At 38.9% G+C, this 21663-nt stretch overlaps 1 protein-coding gene across 3 annotated transcripts in view; it reads left to right on the top strand.

The window, feature by feature from the left end:
• Positions 1–21663, top strand: part of GRIP1 (glutamate receptor interacting protein 1) — a 318436-nt gene that overhangs the window by 242407 nt on the left and 54366 nt on the right. For all 3 annotated transcript variants that reach the window (XM_011929263.1, XM_011929262.1, XM_011929261.1), the window contains 2 exons: positions 3022–3091; positions 17097–17242. In XM_011929263.1, coding sequence (XP_011784653.1) covers positions 3022–3091; positions 17097–17242 — 216 coding nt within the window. The remainder of the gene's footprint in view (positions 1–3021; positions 3092–17096; positions 17243–21663) is intronic.

The raw sequence follows: 21663 nt of genomic DNA, 5'->3' as shown, positions 1-21663 counted from the left end.
TGGAAGTATTCAGTGTCCTTCCCCATCCCCATATGATGCATTTGTATGGATTTCCCACTTGGAATCACTTCACAGAAGAGAGAAAACTATTTCATGCCCAATAACCTCAGGAGATTTAACCAGCCCTGCCTCTCCTTTTTATTCAACTTCTCTGGGGTTTCATAGCCAGTGCCCAGAGCAGAGGTGCCTGTCTCATAGTTGGTGTTCAATAAATATGTACTAAATAAATGAATGGTTCTGTGGAGAAGTCCAATCAAATTCCAGGCACTGAGTGAATGCTAGTATATTCTCATTCAAAGAATCACAAACTCAGAAGCCTTCATGGGTGAGGCAACTCAGGAAGTGAGATCAGCCCAATGAGGATAGAGGCAAATGGAAAATCAAAGGCTCCATCTAAAGGAGGTAGTGGGAAACTTAGTCCACTGTTGTTAAACAATAATAGTAACAATAAACATTTATGTAATTCATTATGTGTGCACTTGTTCAGTCTCTTTACATGTAATAGCTCACATAATCCTCCCAACAGAAACTACGGTAAGCACTGTTATTCACCAACACCATTTTGCAGATGAGGAAACTAAGGCACCTAAGGACTGTGTGCTCAAGCACATATAGCTAATAGGTGGTAGAGCCAGGATTTTGGATCCAACCATTCTGGCTACCAAGTCCTGTCTCTTAATCATGACACCATATTGCCCATCTGTTTTTTTTTTAAAAGAAGCCATGTATCTATATAAAATCTACTAATTTGTAAGTGTTGGCAACTAAATATTTTTAAAGCACTACTAGCCAAGCAAAGCATGCTTGGTTTGTGACTCCTTCTTAGGTAGTAGAAAATTAAAACATGGGGCTAGGATACACAAACCATGACTGGTCCTCCAGACCATGCATAGCTACATTTAACATGCATGGTGGTGATGGGCAGGATCTGATACAGATCTGGATGACACACTTCTGGGTTCAACCTCATTATCCCAGTGGGCATCCACCCTATTGACTCCATTAAAGGAGAAAGAAAAGAATCTAGTAAATGTGAAAATGGCCACCATAGATGTCTGTAGACCATGAGAAGTTTCAAACTCCTCTGCAAAGCTGTGTAGGTTTGAGCAAGAGCTCATAGTGCTATATTCCTCTTTTTTAAGGATGACCGATAGGTCTGATGTATTTTGTTGCCTCTACTAGTGTTTGGTTTTAAAGATCATTTCAGTGGAACATGGATTTTTTTAAAAGCCAAAGGAAACATTGAGTGCTATGTGATGGTTACTACAGCTTGGCAAAATATTGTGTCAATTCATTGGCAGATGCTAGAAAAGCTATACTTGCTGGTACTAACAAAGTTTTTATTTCTGTGCCCTATGACCAGAACAATTTGCAGTTTTGAAATATGATGTAACTAGAAATCCTAGATGCTTATATGCCTCTAGAGGCATTCTATCAAATCATTGAATGGAGTTTTAAATTATGACTTAATTAAAGTGAAGAGAATGTTTTGCATTCTTCACTAGCAGCTAAGAATAATGATTGAATAAAGTCCTATTAGCATTTACTCTGGACTAATTTAGACAGTGGGTAAGGTATTGGTATATGTGTTTTCTTTTTCTTGAAGTGTTGTGTTAAGGTATTAAGCCATCTGTTCTTGTGCATAAACATTTTCCTAGGATTCAGATGGGATTATGGGATATGATATGGCTCTATGATTATTATGGGTTGATCAGACTGTTTATAATAAAATCTTACTTTAGGGACCTGTTAATGATCTCTAGAAGGAAACCTCTCCAGCCTTCAGGTTGGCAAGATGTCTCCTTTCAGAGGCAAATTGTTTTTCACAAATGTTGTATGGCTAATTTTAAGGATCAGATTCCTGAATTAAATGTAAATCTCTAAGTCAAGATGATTTTTTGTATTTATATGGACTATAATTAGTTTCTAGGGTTAATTCTAAGTAGGCTCATTTCTAATTGTTTTTTATTCCCATAAATGGAAATATTCCTAAGAAAATTGATAAAGCCCAAAACTGATCACTGTGCAGTATAATAGTTTTATCTATAAATGTAATAAAAGTTACATGTACATGTTTAGAATATCAGCATATATAAAAATTTAGTTAACTAATAACAAAATATTTACTAAAAAAAAAAAAGACAGTCACATTCCAGGAGCTTTCTAAGTATGAATTTGTGAGCAGAATTTAAAGATTTAGAGTCCATCTAGCAAAAGATTTCCTTGTGGAGAAAAAAAAGAACTTCATTTATTTGTTTATTTATTTATTGAGACGGAGTCTTGCTCTGTTGCCCAGGCTAGAGTTAGTGGTGTGATCTTGGCTCACTGCAACCTCTACCTCCTGGGTAAAAGCAATTCTCCTGCCTCAGCCTCCCATGTAGCTGGGACTATAGGCATGCGCCACCACGCCTTTCTAATTTTTGTGTTTTTAGTAGAGATGGGGTTTCACCATGTTGGTCAGGCTGATGTCAAACTTCTGACCCCAGGTGATCCTCCCGCCTCAACCTCTCAAAGTGCTAGGATTACAGGCATGAGCCACTGTGCCTAGCCAAAAAAAAAAGGAACTTTAAATCAGTGATTCTTATCCACTTTCCCACTCTACACTGGAGTAATATGGCATATTCCCATCAACAGTGGTGTCTCCTCACTGGAAAGGAATAGAAGAAGGGGTAACTAAGGGGAGCCCCCAACTGATTTTAATACTCTCCAACTGAGATACCCACCCTTCAGGTCCTCTCTTGGGAATTGCTTATTAAAATAGATTTAAATCTAATAGGTACTTATCCAATTCCTTTCTCTAATTACAAATTTAAAGTGGCATTGCTTTAGTTTTTGTTTGTAAATATTTCAACACAAACATTTGTATAGATATAATGTGCATACTTGCTAATTCATTTGCTGACCATCTTTGTTTTGTATACAAACATTATTTGCATTAAGTTATTATAAAACAGGGGAAATGTACAGCAAAGGGTGAATAATGGATATGAAGATGTGATTATCCTATCTCCATTATTACAGCACCATCTAGTAGAAAACCAGGAGACCCCCTCGTCATTTCAGATATCAAGAAAGGAAGTGTGGCACACAGGTAAGGAAAATAGGTTTTCTGATTCATTTTAAGCCCTCTCTTAATTTAAGTATACATGATACCTTCCACACCCAAAGCAAACCTTTCTAATGGGTCACTGTATTTTCAAAAACTTCCAAGCAGCCACTATTAATTGATCATATTTGACATCCCTAGTTGCAGTGGCTCCATGGATCTCCTGCTTATCAATTTATTTATACACAGCTGAAAACGTTTCTTAGGGTCTCGCATGAGTCTAGCATAGGCTGTCCTTCACTGATCATCTTCCATTCATTTTCTGACCAAAAACAAAAACCCTGAAAGTAGCAGCACTTATTAGAGTTACCCAAACAGAGGTGATAACTTGTGCAAGAGTTTTGTTACCAGAATATCCCCTCTGGGCAAGCAAGATTCTTGAGCGTTAAAATGTTCATGTCACCTATTTGGCCCATATACCATCAAAATCAGGAAGTCTCAAATTTTTAATTTCATAAATAAAAATATTTTTAAATGATTGAGGATACTGATATAAGACCATTAACTTTCTTTTTATTTTCCAATTCAGGACTTAAAAAAATTTCAACCTATTATCACAATTATTTTATTAAATAAATACTTTATTTTATTTTTGAGACAGAGTGTCTCCTCTGTCACCCATGCTGTAGTGCAGCAGTATGATCTCGGCTTACTGAAACCTCTGCCTCCTGGGTTCATGTGATTCTCCTGCCTCAGCCTCCCAAGTAGCTGGGATTACAGGTGTGCACCACCATGCCCGGCTAATTTTTGTATTTCTTACTAGAGACGGGGTTTCGCCATGTTGGCCAGGCTGGTCTCAAACTCCTGACCTCAGGTGATCCACCCACCTCAGCCTCCCAAAGTGCTGGGATTACAGGTGTGAACCACCACATCCAGCCCAAGAAATACTTTAACATTCGAAAAGTAGGAAGGACATTGTATGAATTTAGGTATGTATGTACAGGCTCCACCGCTATGACAAAGAGACATCTAAAGACAGTGGATCAAACAAGACAGAAGTTTCTCTCTTATAACAGTTGGGAGATAGGCAGGCAATCCAGGGCTGAGGGAGCCATCCTAGCAGCTTGTCAGTTATTACCATTTTTTTTAATTTTTAATTTTTGTGGGTGTATAGTTGGTATATATATTTATGGGATACAAGAGGTATTTTGATAAGGCATGCAATACATGGTAATTACATCATGGAAAACAGGGTACCATCCCCTCAAACTTTTATCCTTTGTGTTACAAGCAATCCAATTATACTCTTTTAGTTATTTTTAAGTGTGCAGTTAAATTACTACTGACCATAGTCACCCTGTTGTGCCATCAAATACTAGGTCTTATTCATTCTATGTTTTTTGTACCCGTTAACCATCCCTACTTTCCCCACCCTGACCCCCCCGCCCACTACCCTTCTTAGCCTCTGGTACCAATCCTTCTACTCTCTATCTCCATGAGTTCAATTATTTTGATTTTTAAATACCACAGATAAGTGAGAACATGTGATGTTTGTGTTTCTGTGCCTAGTTTATTTCACTGAACATAATGACTGCCAGTTCCATCTAATGCGTTGCAAGTGACAGGATCTTGTTCTTTTTTATGCCTGAATGGAACTCTGTTGTATATATGTACCACATTTCTTTTATCCATTTATCTCCCAATGGACACTTATGTTGCTTCCAAATCTTGGCTGTTGTGAACAGTGCTGCAGCAAACATAGGAGTTCAGATATCTCTTCAATATTCTGATTTCCTTTCTTTTGGGTATATACCCAGCAGTGAGATTGCTGGATCATATGGTAGCTCTCTTTTTAGTTTTTTGAGGAACCTCCAGCTGTTTTTATGGTGGTTGTACTAATTTACATTCCCATCAACAAAGTATACAGGGTTCCCTTTCCTCCACATTCTCTCCAGCATTTGTTATTGCCTGTCTTTTGGATAAAAACCATTTTAACTAGGGTCAGATGATGTCTCATTGTAGTTTTGATTTGCATTTCTCTGATGACCACTGATGTTGAGCATCTTTTCATATGCCTGTTAGCCATGTGTATGTCTTCTTTTGAGAAATGACTATTCAAATATTTTGGCCATTTTTTAATAGGATTACTAGATTTTTGTTCCTATAGACTTGTTTGAGCTCTATGTATATTCTGGTGATTAATCCCTTGTCAGATGGATAGTTTGCAAATATTTTATCCTGTTATGTGAGCTGTCTCTTCACTTTGTTGATTTTTTTTCTTTGCTATGAAAAAGCTTTTTTACTTGTTGTGATCCCATTTGTCCATTTTGCTTAGGTTGCCCATGCTTGTGAGGTATTAAGACATATTTGCCCAGACCAATGTCCTGGAGAGTTTCCCCAATGTTTTCTTGTGGTAGTGTCATAGTTTGAAGTCTTAGATTTAAGTTGTTAATCCACTTTGATTTGACTTTTGTATATGGCAAGAAATAGCTGTCTAGTTTTATTCTTCTGCATGTTGATATTCCGTTTTCCCAGCACCATTTATTGAAGAGATTGTCTTTTCCCCAGTGTATGTTCTAGGCACCTTTGTCAAAAATGAGTTCACTGTAGGTATGTGGATTTGTTTCTGGGTTCACTGTTCTGTTCCATTGGTCTATGTGTATAATGCCGGTACCATGGTGTTTGGGTTACTATATGTCTGTAGTATAATTTGAAGTCAGATAATGGGATTCTTCCAATTTTGTTCTTTTTGCTCAGGATGGCATTGGGTATTCTGGGTCTTTGTGGTTCAGTATAAATTTTAGGATACTTTTATCTATTTCTGTGAAGACTGTCATTGGTATTTTGATACAGATAGTATTGAATATGTAGATTGCTCTGGGTAGTATGGACATTTTAACAATATTGAGTCTTCTGGTTTATAAACATGTAGTTTTTTCTATTCGTTTGCGTCCTCTTCAATTTCTTTCATCAGTGTTTTACAGTTTTCATTATAGAGATCTTTCACTTCTTTCATTAAGTTAATTTCTACGTATTTGATTTTATTTGTGGCTCTTGTAAATGGGATTGCTTCTTTAATTTCTCTTTCAGGTTGTTCACTGTTGGCATATAGAAATGCTACTGATTTTTGTATTATTGATTTTGAAGCCTGCAACTTTACTGAATTTTTTTAATCAGCTCTAATAGTTTTTTTTTTGTGGAGTGGAGTCTTCAGGTTTTTCCAAATGTAAGATCATGTCATCTGCAAAGAGGGATAATTTGACTTCTTCCTTTCCAATGTTGATATGCTTTTTATCTTTCCCTTGTGGGATTGCTCTAGCTAGGACTTCCAGCACCGTGTTGAATTAACAGTGGTGACAGTGAGCATCCTTGATGTGTACCAGATCTTAGAGGAATGGAATGGCTTTCAGTTTTTCATTCAGTATGATACTAGCAGCAGCTCTGTTGTATATGGCTTTTATTATGTCGAGGTATATTTCTTCTATACCCAGTTTTTTGAGGATTTTTATCCTGAAGTGATGTTAAATTTTTTTCAAATGCTTTTTCAGCATCAATAGAAATGATCATGTGATTTCTGTCCTTTATTCTATTGACATGATGTGTCTCACTGATTGATTTGCATAGCTTGCACCGTCTTTGAATCTCTGGGTTGTGATCCAGCTTGGTTGTGAATCATCTTTTTAATGTATTTGTGACTTCACTTTGCTAGTATTTTGTTAAGGATTTTTGCATTAATGTTCATTAGAGGTTTTTGGCCCATAGTTTTCATTTTGTTTTTCTTTCTTTTGTGTGTGTGTGTGTGTGTGTGTGTGTGTGTGTGTGTATCTTTGTCTGATTTTGTTATCATGGTAATACTGGCCTCATAGAATGAGTTTGGAAGGACTTCCTCCTCCTCTGTTTTTCAGAATAGTTTGAGCAGGATTGATATTAGTTCTTTAAATGTTTGATAGAATTTGACAGTGAAGCCATTGGGTCCCAGGTTTTGCCTTACTTGGAGACTTTTTATTATGACTTCAATCTTGTTACTTACTACTGGTCTGTTCAGGTTTTGAATTACATCATAGTTCAATCTTGGTACATTGTATGAGTCTAGAAATTTATTCATTTCCTCTAGCTTTTCTAATTTATTGGCATATAGTTGCTCATAGTAGCCACTAATGATTCTTTGAATTTCTGTGATATCAGTTCTAATGTCTCCTTTTTCATCTCTGACTTTAGTTAGTTGGGTTTTCTCCTTTTTTTATTTTTGTTATTAGTCTGGCTAAAGCTTTGTCCATTTTGTTCACCTTTTTAAAAACATTTTGTTTCATTGATCTTGGCATTGTTTTCTTCTTTCCAAATTCATTTATTTTTGCTCTGATCTTTATTATTTATTTTCTACCACTAATTTTGGGTGCAGTTTGCTCTTGTTTTTCTGATTCTTTAAGATGCATTGTTAGTTTATTTATTTGATGTCTTTGTTCTTTTTTGATGTAGGCACTTATAGTTAAACATTTCCTGCTTAGTGCTGCTTTTGCTGTATCCCACTGGCTTTAGTATGTTGTGTTTTCATTATCATTTGTTTCAATACATTTTTTAACTTTCTTATTAATTTCTTCATTGGCCCACAGGTCACTCAGAAGCATGTTGTTTCATTTCCATGTGTTTGTATAGTTTAAAAAATTCCTCATGGTTTTTTTTTTCTTCAAATTTTATTTTAAGTTCCAGGGTACATGTGCAGGATGTGCAGGTTTGTTACTTAGGTAAACATGTGCCATGGTTTGCTGCACAGATCAACCTATCATCTAGGTATTAAGCCCAGTATCCATTAGCTAGTCTTCCCGATGGTCTCCCTCCCATCATCTCACCCATGAGAGGCCCCACTGTGTGTTGTTGCTTCCAGTGTGTCCATGTGTTCTCGTTGTTCAGCTCCCACTTATAAGTGACAACACGCAGTGTTTGGTTTTCTGTTTCTGTGTTAGTTTGCTGAGGATAAAGGCTTCTAGCTCTATCTATGTACCTGCAAAGGACATGATCGCATTCCTTTTTATGGCTGCATAGTATTTCCATAGTGTATATGTATCACATTTTCTTTATCCAGTCTATCATTAATGGGCATTTGGGTTGATTCCATGTGTTTGCTACTGTGAATGGTGCTGCAGTGGACATACACATGCATGTATCTTTATAATAGAGTAATTTACATTCCTTTGGGTATATATCCAGTAATGGGATTGCTGGGACAAATGGCATTTCTGCTTCTAGATCTTTGAGGAATTACCACACTATCTTTCACAATAGTTGAACTAATTTACATTCCCACCAACCGTGTAAAAGCATTCCTTTTTCTCTGCAATCTCACTGACATCTGTTGTTTCTTTACTTCATAATTGCCATTCTGACTGGCATCAGATGATATCTCATTGTGATTTCAATTTGTATTTCTCTAATGATCAGTGATGATGAGCTTTTTCTCATATGTTTGCTGGCTGCATGAATATCTTCTTTTGAGAAGTGAAGTTCTTTATAGACTCTGGATATTAGCCCTTTGTCAGATGGATAGATTGTGAAAATTTCTTCCCATTCTGTAGGTTGTCTATTCACTCTGATGATAGTTTCTTTTGCTGTGCGGAAGCTCTTTAGTTTAATTAGATCCCATTTATCAGTGTTTGCTTTTGTTGCCATTGGCTTTGGCATTTTTGTTATGAGATCTTTGCCTGTGCCTATGTCCTGAATGGCAGTGTCTAGATTTTCTTCTAGGGTTTTTATAGTTTTGAGATTCAGATTTAAGTCTTTAATCCATCTTATTTTATTTTATTTATTTTATTTCGTATAAGATGTAAGGAAGGGGTCCAGTTTCAGTTTTCTTTGTATGGTTAGCCAGTTCTCACAGTGCCATTTATTAAATAGGGAATCCCTTTCCCATTGCTTGTTTTTGTCAGATTTGTTGATGATCAGATGGTTATGGGTGTTTGGTCTTATTTGTGAGTTCTGTATTCTGTTCCTTCGGTCTATATGTCTATTTTTGTACCAGTACCATGCTGTTTGGTTACTGTAGCCTTGCACTATAGTTTGAAGTTGAGTAGTATGATGCCTCCAGCTTTGTTCTTTTAGCTTAGGATTGGTTTGGCTATATGGGCTCTTTATTGATTCCACATGAATTTTAAAACAGTTTTTTTCTAATTCTGTCAAGAATGTCAAAGGTAGTTTAACGGGCATAGCATTAAATCTATAAATTACTTTGGGCAGTGTGGTCATTTTCATGATGTTGATTTTTTCCATCCATCAGCATGGAATATGTTTCTATTTGGCTGTGTCCTCTCTGATTTCTTTGAACAGTGGTTTGTAGTTCTCCCTGAAGAGGTCCTTCACTTCCCTTATTAGCTGTATTCCTAGGGATTTTATTCTCTTTGTAGCAATTGTGAATGGGAGTTCTTTGATTATTTGGCTCTCTGCTTGCCTATTGTTGGTGTATAAGAATGGTAGTGATTTTTGCACAGTGATTTTGTATGTTGAGACTTTACTGAAGTTGCTTTTCACAGCTTTTGAGAAGCTTTTGGGCTTAGATGATGGGGTTTTTTAGATATAAGATCATGTCATCTGCAAAGACAATTTGACTTGCTCTCTTGATTTGAATACCCTTTATTTTTTTCTCTTGCCTGATTGCCCTGGTCAGAACTTCCAATATACTATGTTGAATAGGAGTGGTGAGAGGACATCCTTGTCTTGTGCTGGTTTTCAAGGTGAATGCTTCCAGCTTTTGCCCATTCAGTATGATATTGGCTGTGGGTTTGTCCTATATGGCTTTTACTATTTTGAAGTATGCTCCTTCAATACCTAGTTTATTGAGAGTTTTTAAATGAAGGGATGTTGAATATTATTGAAGGCCATTTCTGCATCTATTGAGATAATTATGTAGTTTTTGTCTTTAGTTCTGTTTATATAATGAATCACATTTATTGTTTTGTGTATGTTGAACCAACCTTGCATCCCAGGGATGAAGTCAACTTGATCATGGTGGATAAACTTTTTAATGTACTGCTGGATTCAGTTTGCCAGCATTTTATTGAGGATTTTTGCATCCATGTTTATCAAGGGTATTAGCCCAAAGCTTTTTCTCGTTGTTGAATATCTCTCCCAGGTTTTGGTATCAGCATGATACTGGCCTCATAAAATGAGTTAGGGACAAGTCCCTCATTTTCAATTGTTTGGAATAGTTTCAGAAGAAATAGTACCAGCTCATCTTTGTACCTCTGTTAGAATTCAGCTGTAAATCCATGCAGTCCTGTGACCTTTTTTGGTTGATAGACAGTATTTATTACTGTCTCAATTTCAGAACTCATTATTGGTCTCTTTGTTCTCATTAGTTTCAAAGAATTTCTTGATTTCTGCCTTAATTTTATTATTTACCCGAGGGTCACCCGGGGGCAGGCTGTTCAATTTCCAAAGTAGTAGTGTGGTTTAGAGCGAATTTCTTAATCTTGAATTTAATTTGATTGTGCTGTGATCTGAGAGACTGTTATGATTTCGGTTATTTTGCATGTGCTGAGGAATGTTTTACTTCCAATTATGTGATCAATTTTAGAGTAAGTGTCATGCGGCAATGAGAAGAATATATATTCTGTTGTTTTGGAGTGGAGAGTTCTGTAGATATCTATCAGGTCCACTTGATCCAGAGCTGAGTTCAAGTCCTGAATATCTTTGTTAATTTTCTGTCTCAGTGATCTGTCTAATATTGTCAGTGGGGTGTTACAATCTCCCACTATCACTGTGTGGGAGTATAAGTTTGTCTGTAGGTCTCTATGAATTCTCTTTATGAATCTAGGTGCTCCTGTATTGGGTGCATATGCATTTAGGATACTTAGCTCTTCTTGTTGAATTGAACCTTTTCTTCTATCTTTGTTGGTTTAAAATCTCTTTTGTCACAAACTAGGAGTACAGGCTCTTCTTTTTTCAGCTTTTCATTGCTTGATAAATTTTCCTCCATCACTTTATTTTGAGCCTATGTGTGTCATTGCATGTGAGACAGGTCTCTTGAAGACAGCATACCAATAGGTCTTGGCGCTCTCTTTATCCAGTTTGACATTCTGTGTCTTTTAACTGGGGCACTTAGCCTGTTTACATTGAAGTTTAGTGTTGATATGTGTTAATTTGATCCTGTCATCATGATGCTAGCTGGTTATTTTGTAAACTTGTTTATGTGGTTGCTTCTTAGTGTCACTGGTCTGTGTATTTCAGTGTGTTTTTGTAGTGGCTAGTAATGGTTTTTCCTTTCGATATTTAGCACTTCCTTCAAGAGCTCTGGCAAGGTAGGCCTGGTGGTGATGAATTCCCTCAGCATTTACTTGTCAGAAAAGGATCTTATTTCTCCTTTACTTATGAAGTTTAGTTTGGCTAGATATGAAATTCTGGAGTGGAAATTATTTTCTTTAAGAATGTTGAATATTGGCCCCCAAACTCTTCTGGCTTGTAGGTTTCTGTAGAGGTCTGCTGTTGGTCTGATGGGCTTCCCTTTGTAGGCATCCTGGCTTTTCTTTCTGGCTACCCTTAACATTTTTTTCGTTCATTTTGACCTTGGAGAATCCAGTGATTATGTGTCTTGGGGTTGATCTTCTCCTGTAGTATCTTACTGAGGTTCTCTGGATTTCCTATATTTGAATGTTGCCCTATCTTGCTAGGCTTGGGAAATTCTCCTGGATTATATCCTGAAGTGTGTTTTCCAACTTGGTTCTGTTCTCCCCATCTCCTTCAGGTACCCCAATCAGTCATAGATTTGGTCTTTTTACATAATCCCATACTTTTTGGAGGTTTTGTTTATTCCTTTTTATTCTTTTTTCTCTATTCTTGTCTGCCTGTCTTATTTCAGAAAGATAGTCTTCAACTCTGAGATTCTTTGTTCCACTTAGTCTGTTTGGCTATGGACACTTGTGATTGCATTGTGAAGTTATCATGTTGTGTTTTTCAGCTCCATAAGGTCATTTATGTTTCTCACTAAACTGGCTATTCTGGTCATCAGCTCCTGTAATGTTTTATTATGGTTCTTAGCTTATTTGCATTGTGTTAGAGTATGCTCCTTTAGTTCAGTGAAGTTCATTATTACCCACCTTTTGAAGCCTGCTTCTGCCAATTCAGCCATCTTAGCCTCAGCCCAGTTCTGTGCCCTTGCTGAAGAAGTATTGCAGTTATTTGGAAGAGAAGAGGCACCCTGGCATTTTGAGTTTTCTGCAATTTTATGTTGATTCTTTCTCATCTTTATGGGCTTATCTGCCTTCAATCTTTGAGGTTGCTGACCTGTGAATGGAGTTTTTGTGGGGTCTTTTTATTGATGATGTTACGGTTGTTGCTTTCTGTTTATTTGTCTTTCTTTTAACAGGCAGGCCCCCCCTTCTGTAGTGCTGTTGTGGTTTGCTGGGGGTCCACTCCAGACCCCAAGCCTGGGTCCCTCCTGCACCTGGATGTATCACCAGTGAAGGCTACAAAACAGCAAAGATGGGAGCCTGCTCCTTCCTCTGAGAGCTCTGTTCCAGAGGGGCACTGACGTGATGCCCATCTGGTGACCTGGAGACCCCTGTTGGGAGGTCGCACCCAGTCAGGAGGAATGGTATCAGGAACCCACTTAAAGAAGCAGTCTGCCTGCCCCTTGACAGAGCAGGTGCACTGTGCTTTGGGGAACCACCCTCATCCAGACCGCCCAGACTCTCCAGAGCCAGCAGGCAGGAAAGGCTAAGTCAACTGAACCAGAGAGACCATGGCTCCCCCTCCTGCAAGGGGCTCCATCCCAAGAAGATCATAATTCCGTCCATAAAACCTTGACTTAGAGTGAATTTCTTAACCTTGAGTTTAATTTGATTGTGCTGTGGTCTGAGAGACTGTTATGATTTCAGTTATTTTGCATCTGTAGTTGCTGAAATTCCCACAGGTGGTCTATAAGGTTCTTGTACTTGAATATTGATATCTTTCTCTATGTTTGGGAAGTTCTCTGTTATTATCCCTTTGAATAAAGTTTCTACCCCATCTCTCTCTCTACCTCATCTTTAAGGCCTAACTCTTAGATTTGGCCTTTTGAGGCTATTATTTAGATCTTGTAGGTGTGCGCCATTGTTTGTTTGTTTGTTTGTTTGTTTGTTTGTTTTGAGATGGAGTCTCACTTTGATGCCCAGGCTGGAGTGCAGTGGCGCGATCTTGGCCCACTGCAACCTCTGCCTCCTGGGTTCAAGCAATTCTCCTGCCTCAGCCTCCCAAGTAGCTGGGATTACAGCCACACACCACCACGCCCAGCTTTTGTGTGTGTGTGTGTGTGTGTGCGCGCGTGTGTATGTGTGTTTTTGTATTTTTAGTAGAGACGGGGTTTTGCCATGTTACCCAGGCTTGTCTCAAACTCCTGACCTCAGGTTATCTGGCTACCTCGGCCTCCCAAAGTGCTGGGATTATGGGCGTGAGCCACCATGCCTGACCCAGTTTTTTGGGGATTTTTTGTTTTTTTTCTTTTTTATTTTGTCTTCTCTGGCTATGTATTTTTAAATATCCTGTCTTCAAGCTTACTAATTCTTTCTTCTGCTTGATCAATTATGTTGTTAAGAGACTCTGATGCAATTTTTTAGTGTGTCAATGGCATTTTTCAACTCCAGAATTTCTGCTGGATTTTTTTTTTTAATTATTTCAATCTCTTTGTTGAATTTATCTAATAGGATTCTGAATTTTTTATCTGTATTATCACCGACTCAAAACTTCATTGTTTCCTCAAAACAGTAATTTTGAATTCTCTGTATGAAAGACCACATATCTCTATTTCTCTGTGATTGGTCTTTCGTGCCTTATTTAGTTCACTTGGTGAGGTCGTGTTTTCCTGGATGGTCTTGATGCTTGTGATGTTCACTGGTGTCTGAGAACTGAAGAGTTAGGTATTTATTATAGTCTTTGCAGTCTGGGCTTGTTTGTACCTGTCCTTCTTGGGAAGGCTTTCCAAGTATTTGAAGGGACTTGCGTGTTGTGATCTAAGTTTTTGGTCACTTCACCTGTATCTCCATTAGGGGGCACCCCAATTCCGGTAACACTATGGCTTTTGCAAACTCAAAAATACTGCCTTGGTGGTCTTGGGTAAGATCCAGAAGAATTATTTGGATTACTAGGCAGAGACTCTTGTTCTCTTCCCTTTCTTCCAAACAGATATAGTCTTTCTCTCTGTGCTGAGCTACCTGAAGCTGAGGGGTGAGAGGGTGACACAAGCACCCCTGTGGTCACCACCACCGGGACAATGCTGGTTCAGACCTGAAGCCAACATGGTACTAGGTCTCAAGTAAGGCTGCCAGTAAACCCTTATCTGGCTACTACTAGTCCATGTTCACTCAAGGACCAAAGGCTCTATAATCAGCAGGTGGCAAAGCCAGGCAGAATAGTATCCTTCTTTTCAGGGCAGTGAGCTCCCCCTGGCCCCTTGCAGGTCTAGAGATGCCATCCAGGAACCTGGTCCTAGAGACAAAAACCTTAGGAATCCACCTGGTGCTCTATTCTACTATAGCTGAGCTGGCACCCAAGCCACAAGACGAAGTCTTTCCTATCCTTTCTACAAGGAAAGAAGTCTCTCCCCATGGCCACCACTGATCCAGGCCCATGGCAAGTACTGCCTGACTACTGCTGATGTTCACTCAAGGCCCAAAGGCTCTTCAGTCAGCTTGTGGCAAATGCTGCCAGGGCTGGGACTCTTCTTTCAAGGCAGTGGGCTCCCTTCTAACCCAGAACAAGTCCACAAACATCCAAGAGCTAAGGCCTAGAATCAGGGACCCCAAGAGCCCACTTGGTACTCTACCCCACTGTTGCAGAGCTGGTACCTAAGCTGCAAGTCCTTTTTACTGTTTCCTCTGCTTTTCTCAAGCAGAAACAGCCTCCCCATAGCCACCACAGCTGAGAATGTGCTGGGTCACACCTAAAGCCAGCACAACTCAGTCTCACCTAAGGCCCACAGCAAGTACTACCTGGCTACTGTTGCTGATTTTATTTTTTTATTATATTTAATTTTATTTATTTTTTGAGACAGAGTTTCATTCTGTTGCCCAGGCTGGAGTGCAGTGGTGTAATCTTAGCTCACTGCAACCTCCACCTCCCAGGCTCAAGTGATTCTCCTACCTCAGCCTCCCAAATAGCTGGGATTACAGGTGTGTGCCACCACGCCTGGCTAATTTTTGTATTTTTTGTAGAGATGGGGTTTCACCATGTTGGCCAGGCTGGTCTTGAACTTCTGGTCTGAAGTGATCCACCCACCTTGGCCTCCCAAAGTGCTGGGATTGCAGGCATGAGCCACTGCACCCAGCCGTGCTGCTAATTATTCAGGGCCCAAGGGATATTTAGTCAGCAGGTGATAAATGTTGCCAGGACTGGGTCCTTCCCTTCAAGGCAGCAGGTTCCCTTCTAGCCCTGGGTGTGTCTAGAAATGTTGTCTGGGAGCTAAGCCTGGAAAAGGGGCCTTAGGACTCTGCCCGGTGCCCTGTCATACTACGGCTGAGCTGATATCAAAGTTGCAAGACAAAGTCTTCTTTAGTCTCCCCTCTCCTCTACTCATGTAGAGTGAAGATTTCTCCAGGAGTTGTGAGCTGTGCTGTGTAGGGCTAGGGGAGGGGTGTTGCAAGCACTCACTTAGCCACCCCAGCTAGTTTCTCGTTAGGTCACATGCCCCCCAAGTCTACTGGCTCTGAGCTCAGCACAGCATCAGGACTTGTCCAGGAATTGCAGTCCTTGTGGCTTTAAACTGTCTTTTGAGTTTATTTAGTACCCGAGAACACTTTAGCGTGCAGCAGTGAGGCGTGCTGGAACTCAAGTTCTGACCACTGGAATGGGTAATTCCCCTATGCCTAGGGCTGATCTAAATGTTCCCTCTGTGGATATCAGCTGACTTCTGCCCAGTGTTGCTTTCTGCTGTGACAAGGTAGCACTGAGTTTCAATGCAGTCTCTCCATCACTGTGTTCTGCCTCCCACAAGTGCACAGTTTTTCTCTCTATGCCACGTGGCTGCTTCAGAAGGGGTGGGGGAGGGGCTGGCATCATCAGTTCAAGACCTTCTTTCCTACCCTCTTCTGTGCCTCTTTCAATGATATGAAGTTAAAACCAGGGACTGTGATTGCTCACCTGATTTTTGGTTCTTATAAAGGTGCTTTTCTATATGGATAGTTGTTAAATTTGGTGTTCCTGCAAGGAGGACAGTCAGTGGAGGCTTCTATTCAGCCACCTTGCTCCGCCTCCCTCCTGCTACCATTTTCTAGCTATAGGCAGGAGGTGGGGAGGGTCCCCAGAGAGTCTGGGGCATGCATTTTCAGAGGGTAACTTAAAAGAAGGGAAAAGAGAATGGATGCTGGGAAACAATTAGCAGTCTCTGGCACAGACATAATGCATAAAAGGCTATTCTTACAAATCTGTGTATATATACATATATGCACATGGAAACATATACATACTACATTCATATTATTTTTTTCATTTCATTATGGACCTTAACAATTTTCAGCAGACCTACCCTGGTCCACAGCCAGTTTTAGAGTCCCAGTGGCCACTTTCCAAATAAGCTATGGATTCATCTATAAATTTTCTTGTTACTCCGGCCATAGTAAGTTTCCAGATGCAAGTGGAAATAGCAGAGGTTCAAGCCTTAGGCTTCCACTAACTCTATTACACCTTGCCTTCTCTCATTCTCTCAGCACTCTCCTAATATCTGGACTACCAAGGATCAAAAGTAATACAACAATATGGAGAAACACAAGGATACCTGAGTCTATGCAGACCCTCACCCATTACCTCCATTCCTAGGAATTGTATGCTTCCTGAGTGACACTTATATATGTTCTTGTTTAATTGAAAAAAGTATAAGAAAAAATGGTTTTAATATTCTGCAATTTAATGTCATGGCAGGCAACCCAAATAAGACTAGAAGAAGGGAGGGAGTTGTCAATAAAGTACAATTTAAAAACAGTTGAACCTCTTTTCCTCTAAAGACTACCACAGTGCTACATTATGCTTAATGCCTCTTAAATGGCCTACTTAAGTGCTCATCATTAGTCATGTGTTACTATGCATTCACTAACAGAACTGGGACCCTGGAACTTGGGGATAAATTGCTTGCAATAGATAATATCCGGCTGGACAACTGTTCCATGGAAGATGCAGTTCAGATCCTCCAGCAATGTGAAGACCTGGTGAAGCTCAAAATCCGCAAAGATGAAGATAATTCAGGTATTGAGAGCATCCTTAGTTAAAACTGATTTTTCGAAATGCCCATCTGTCACCAAAGATATTAGATCTTGATGTTTTACATACAACAGCTGGCTAGTGATGTGGCAGCAGTGTTTCACAGCTAGAAGAGTCTTTAAATTTTATGTTGAGAGTGTAGTATGAATTTTAAATAATGGTGCTTGTATATGATATCATTAAGATATTTTCATTATAGGAAACATTATAATTGCATGAAATAATTTTTAAAGGTGATATCTAAATCATCGTCTAATACCACACTAATACAGTGAAATTGGTGGTTTTCTAGTTTTTGTTTATTCCTATGGCATAACTATAAACAAGTGGATGTTGCATTTTTTACCTCATTTTACATTATAAACATTTGATCATTTTATAAACTCTGAATATTTATCATTTTTATTGACTGCCTGTGATTTACCTTTCTTCTCTTCTTAAATCACTATATTGCTTCCAATTGTTTTGTTATTGTAAATAGTACTCTTATAGACATCTTTATACATAGATATCTTTATTCAGCTTTTCAACTTTTTTTTTCTTTTGAATTATTTCCTGAGAAAATATTCCCAGAAGCAGGATGGCTGAGTAAGAACACAAAAGAAATGTCTATGATTCCTGATGAGCCAGTCATGCCTCACGTTGCTTTTCAAAAGGGCTATATACATGTTTTAGGCTCTCCAATGAGACTTAGGAGGGCATAGAATCATCTGAAGAGTTTGTTAAAACACAGATCCTGGGCACCACCCCACATGGGACCTGAGATTCTGAATTCCTAATAAACATCCAGATGCTGCCACAGCTGTGGTGCAAGGAGCACACTTTGGGTTGCCCTGAAATAAGAGACATCTTACCTGATTATGATAAGAATATAGAGCCAATTGAAAAGTGTCTATTCATCAAAAGAGTCAGATAATGTGGGGAATTACAGAATGTGATATGGATCCATAAAGTAAACATTTCATTTACAATTTTGCCAATCTTGTGGGTAAAGTCAAGGCTTTCCTATGAACGTGGTTCTGCTGATTATAGTTACAAGTCTTTTTGTTTGTTTGCCTAAACCATATCCACAATATATATTTTATGACTTCCAGTTTTATTTTGGTTTGGTTTGGTTTTTAATGCAGTGAGACTTTAAATAATTTATAGCAATCTAAATGTCTCCTCCACCTAGATTTTGGTCTTCCCCAGTGTTTTAGAGTTTTTCTGCTAGGTAATTAACAGTAGATTTTATGTTTGTTTGTTTGTCTGTTTTGTGTTTGTTTTGTGTGGCACACCCAGGCTGGAGTGTGCCATGGAGTGCAGTAGAGCCAACTCTGCTCACTGCAACCTCCACCTCCCAGGTTCAAGCAATTCTGGTGCCTCAGCCTCCTGAGTAACTGGAATTACTGGCATGCATCACCTTTCCTGGCTAATTGTTATATTTTTAGTAGAGATGGAGTTTTGCCATGTTGGCAAGGCTGGTCTCAAACTCCTAACCTCAAGTGATCTGCCCACCTCGGCCTCCCAAAGTGCTGGGATTACAAGTGTGAGCCACTGCGCCTGGCCATAGATTTTTGCCTAACGAACCCTTATTGAATCTTTCCCAACCATTGGATTTTGTTTTCATAGAACAACTACATTCATATTTCATAGGTTATATAGGATTAATTAAATTACATAATTAAAATAACAAGTACAACTGGCATAAACAGGTTTAGGAATAAACATAATTGCCTCTAAATTTTGAAGTTTACAACTCAGGCAGGAGCAGGAGCAGAAGTGCAGAGGGGCTAGATAAAGAAACCTATTGCTCTGGAGCATGCCATGGCATTGGTCTGTACATTTTATGATGGAGGATGAACAACCACAGTTAATTCAGTAAATTGGTTAAGTGGAGATTGGTTGAGAGAGCGCCTACTGTATATAATTTCATTGCAACCAGTAATGAAGTTGTGGCAATGTTCTGGGATTTCCTTAATCATGTCATCTAGATCTAGAGTTCATGGTTATGTCAGGCTGTGTGTTTATGATTCCTATTCAAAGTAAAAAACAATCTATAGTTGCACCCATCAGTACAATTGGTGATTATATCCAAATATATTTTATAACCAGTTTAAAAATATGCACAGGTTTGCACTCATTATTTCCTAAGCAGCTGATTTTCTGTGCCAACATTTGCATTTCCCTTCTTACAAGCCTGCTTCAGTTGCACTTTCTTTTGGGGATTTATTTCAAAAGAGGGAGGAAGCCTTTAGCATCAGCCTGGGTTCTGTCCTAGTCAAGAGGCAAAGCCCTGTGGAGAAACCTGTTTTGCATGATTTGCCCTGCTCAGCAGATGTCAGCTACCTTCCTTGCAAAGTGAAAAAGCCAAGCCAGAGATGAATATGTGTAGTGTGCACAGTTGGCAATGCATCCAGTTTCAAAGCCAGGCTGTGTCTACCGGTTGGCAAGAGTTTCACAAACAACTGAGCACTTGGAGAGCTAGACCTTATTTTCAGTTACTGATTTCCTTTGCCTCATTTTCCCCCTTTATACCCTTCCCCCCTACAATCCCTATGTACACTATTATGATAGTTATTGTGCTTATTAAATATTTTTTAATTTTAAGAGATTCCGTTTTTAAAATCCTAAACCTTCCATTGGAAAACATACAACCACCCAAAATAAGACGATAGATATTGGCGTGAGAGACATACTTACCCAAACCAGATCTTCTCATACTGATACACAGAAATATATGTTCATTCAGACATGGTTTTATAAAAGATCACTGTTTGAAAATTATTCAGCTATTGATTTTGAAGAATTTATATGATCCTAGTATTCTGTTCCCTTACAACATTATAATTTGAGTACCTGAATTCATTTTTATTCAGAGCAAAGTAAGGGAGGAAAAAAAAATTATTCAAAATGTAAAGCCTGACCACAGATTATTTAAAGTCAAACTAAATCTTCACAAAGAGCAAATGTTTTAAAATCAGACATGATATGATGAAGAATGGAAACTCAGAAGAAGAGATGGTAGGAGGAGGATGAGGGACCAAAAAAAAACTACTTATTGAGTACAGTGTGCAGCACTTGGGTGATGGGTGCACCACGATCTCAGGCTTCACCACTGTACAATTCATCCAGGTAATGAAAAACCACTTGTACCCTTAAAGCTATTAAAATAAATTCTTTTAAAAATATCAGACCTCAGTTCAAAGTTCACCTGTACCACATTTGAGCTGTGAGAGTTTGGGCAACTTGCTAAACTTGTCTGAGATTTGGTCCCATTTTCAGTAACGTCTACATAATGATACCCATCTCAGGGAGCTGTTGTAACTTACTGGAAGAAATACTGGCACAGTCCATACTCCACTCAGTAAATGGGAACTATTTGTATTCTAATTACCTCCTGAAATCCCCTTCTCTGCATTCGTTCTGATCCTTTATCAAGATATGACTGAGTGGAAAATAAGCATTGACCTTCGGACCGTCACTGATTTTGAAAGTTTGATATTATGCTTAATCTGAAATTATGCTGGTGATTAGAACGATCCCATTAAATAGTTGCCATGCTTTGTATCAATATTTTTGAATGGTAATATTCAGTGTATATTCTCCACCCCCAGAAATGTTGCTTATGCTAATGTAGGCCCTCTGCACTTCAGGAGTTTTCCAGTCCCTTAACGGCTGGCTGCTTTGCTTCCTTCAGTGATGATTCTCTCTCCAGTCACAGGAAGTTTATAACTATACTTGATGTAACTTGGTTTCCTAAGCTAGGTTGTACTGCAAATGGGATTTAACAGATACTGCTTCAAAATGTAAGCATTTCTTCCAGCTTCGCAAGTCTCACTACCCTGCTGTGTAACTTACCCAAGGAAATGGTAGAACTATTCTCAAATGCTGCTGAAGCCCTCGATTTTCAGTCATGCCATCAGCATTTATTTATTGTCTATGAAGTATCAGGCAATGACTACCGGTTCTTAGATAAAAAGGACACAATCCTGCCCTTAAATCAGTTACCACCAAATAGGAGAAACAAAAGAAAATCAATAATTAACAATATGGTGAATGTCCTAAGGATATGCACAAAATATTCCACAATGGTAAGAGAATGTGAAGGCATCCATTTGAGCCTGAGGACCTCAAAGAAAAGAGTCTAACAACCTGGGTCCCGAAGGGATTTGTGAAGTGGTGCAGAAAGTTAGAGACAGCATGGCACACTAGTAGGCAGATATGGCTCAAGCAGAACATATGTGCAAGGACTTGGTAGTAGGTAAGCTAGAAAGGTATACTGGAGCCAAGTCATTATGGGCCTTGTAAATCATGTTAAGAAATTTGAATTTTATCCCAGAAACCAGTGGGGAGCCATTAAAGGAATTAAAATGGGAATGAGGCGCACTGGACTTGGTTAGTGACCATTGGTTTTTTGTTTTTTT

Source organism: Colobus angolensis, unplaced genomic scaffold (assembly GCF_000951035.1).
Source record: "Colobus angolensis palliatus isolate OR3802 unplaced genomic scaffold, Cang.pa_1.0 Scaffold80, whole genome shotgun sequence".
Taxonomy (NCBI): Eukaryota; Metazoa; Chordata; class Mammalia; order Primates; family Cercopithecidae; genus Colobus; species Colobus angolensis.
The sequence above is the reverse complement of the archived record's forward strand: the minus strand, read 5'-3'. Positions and strand labels throughout refer to the sequence as shown.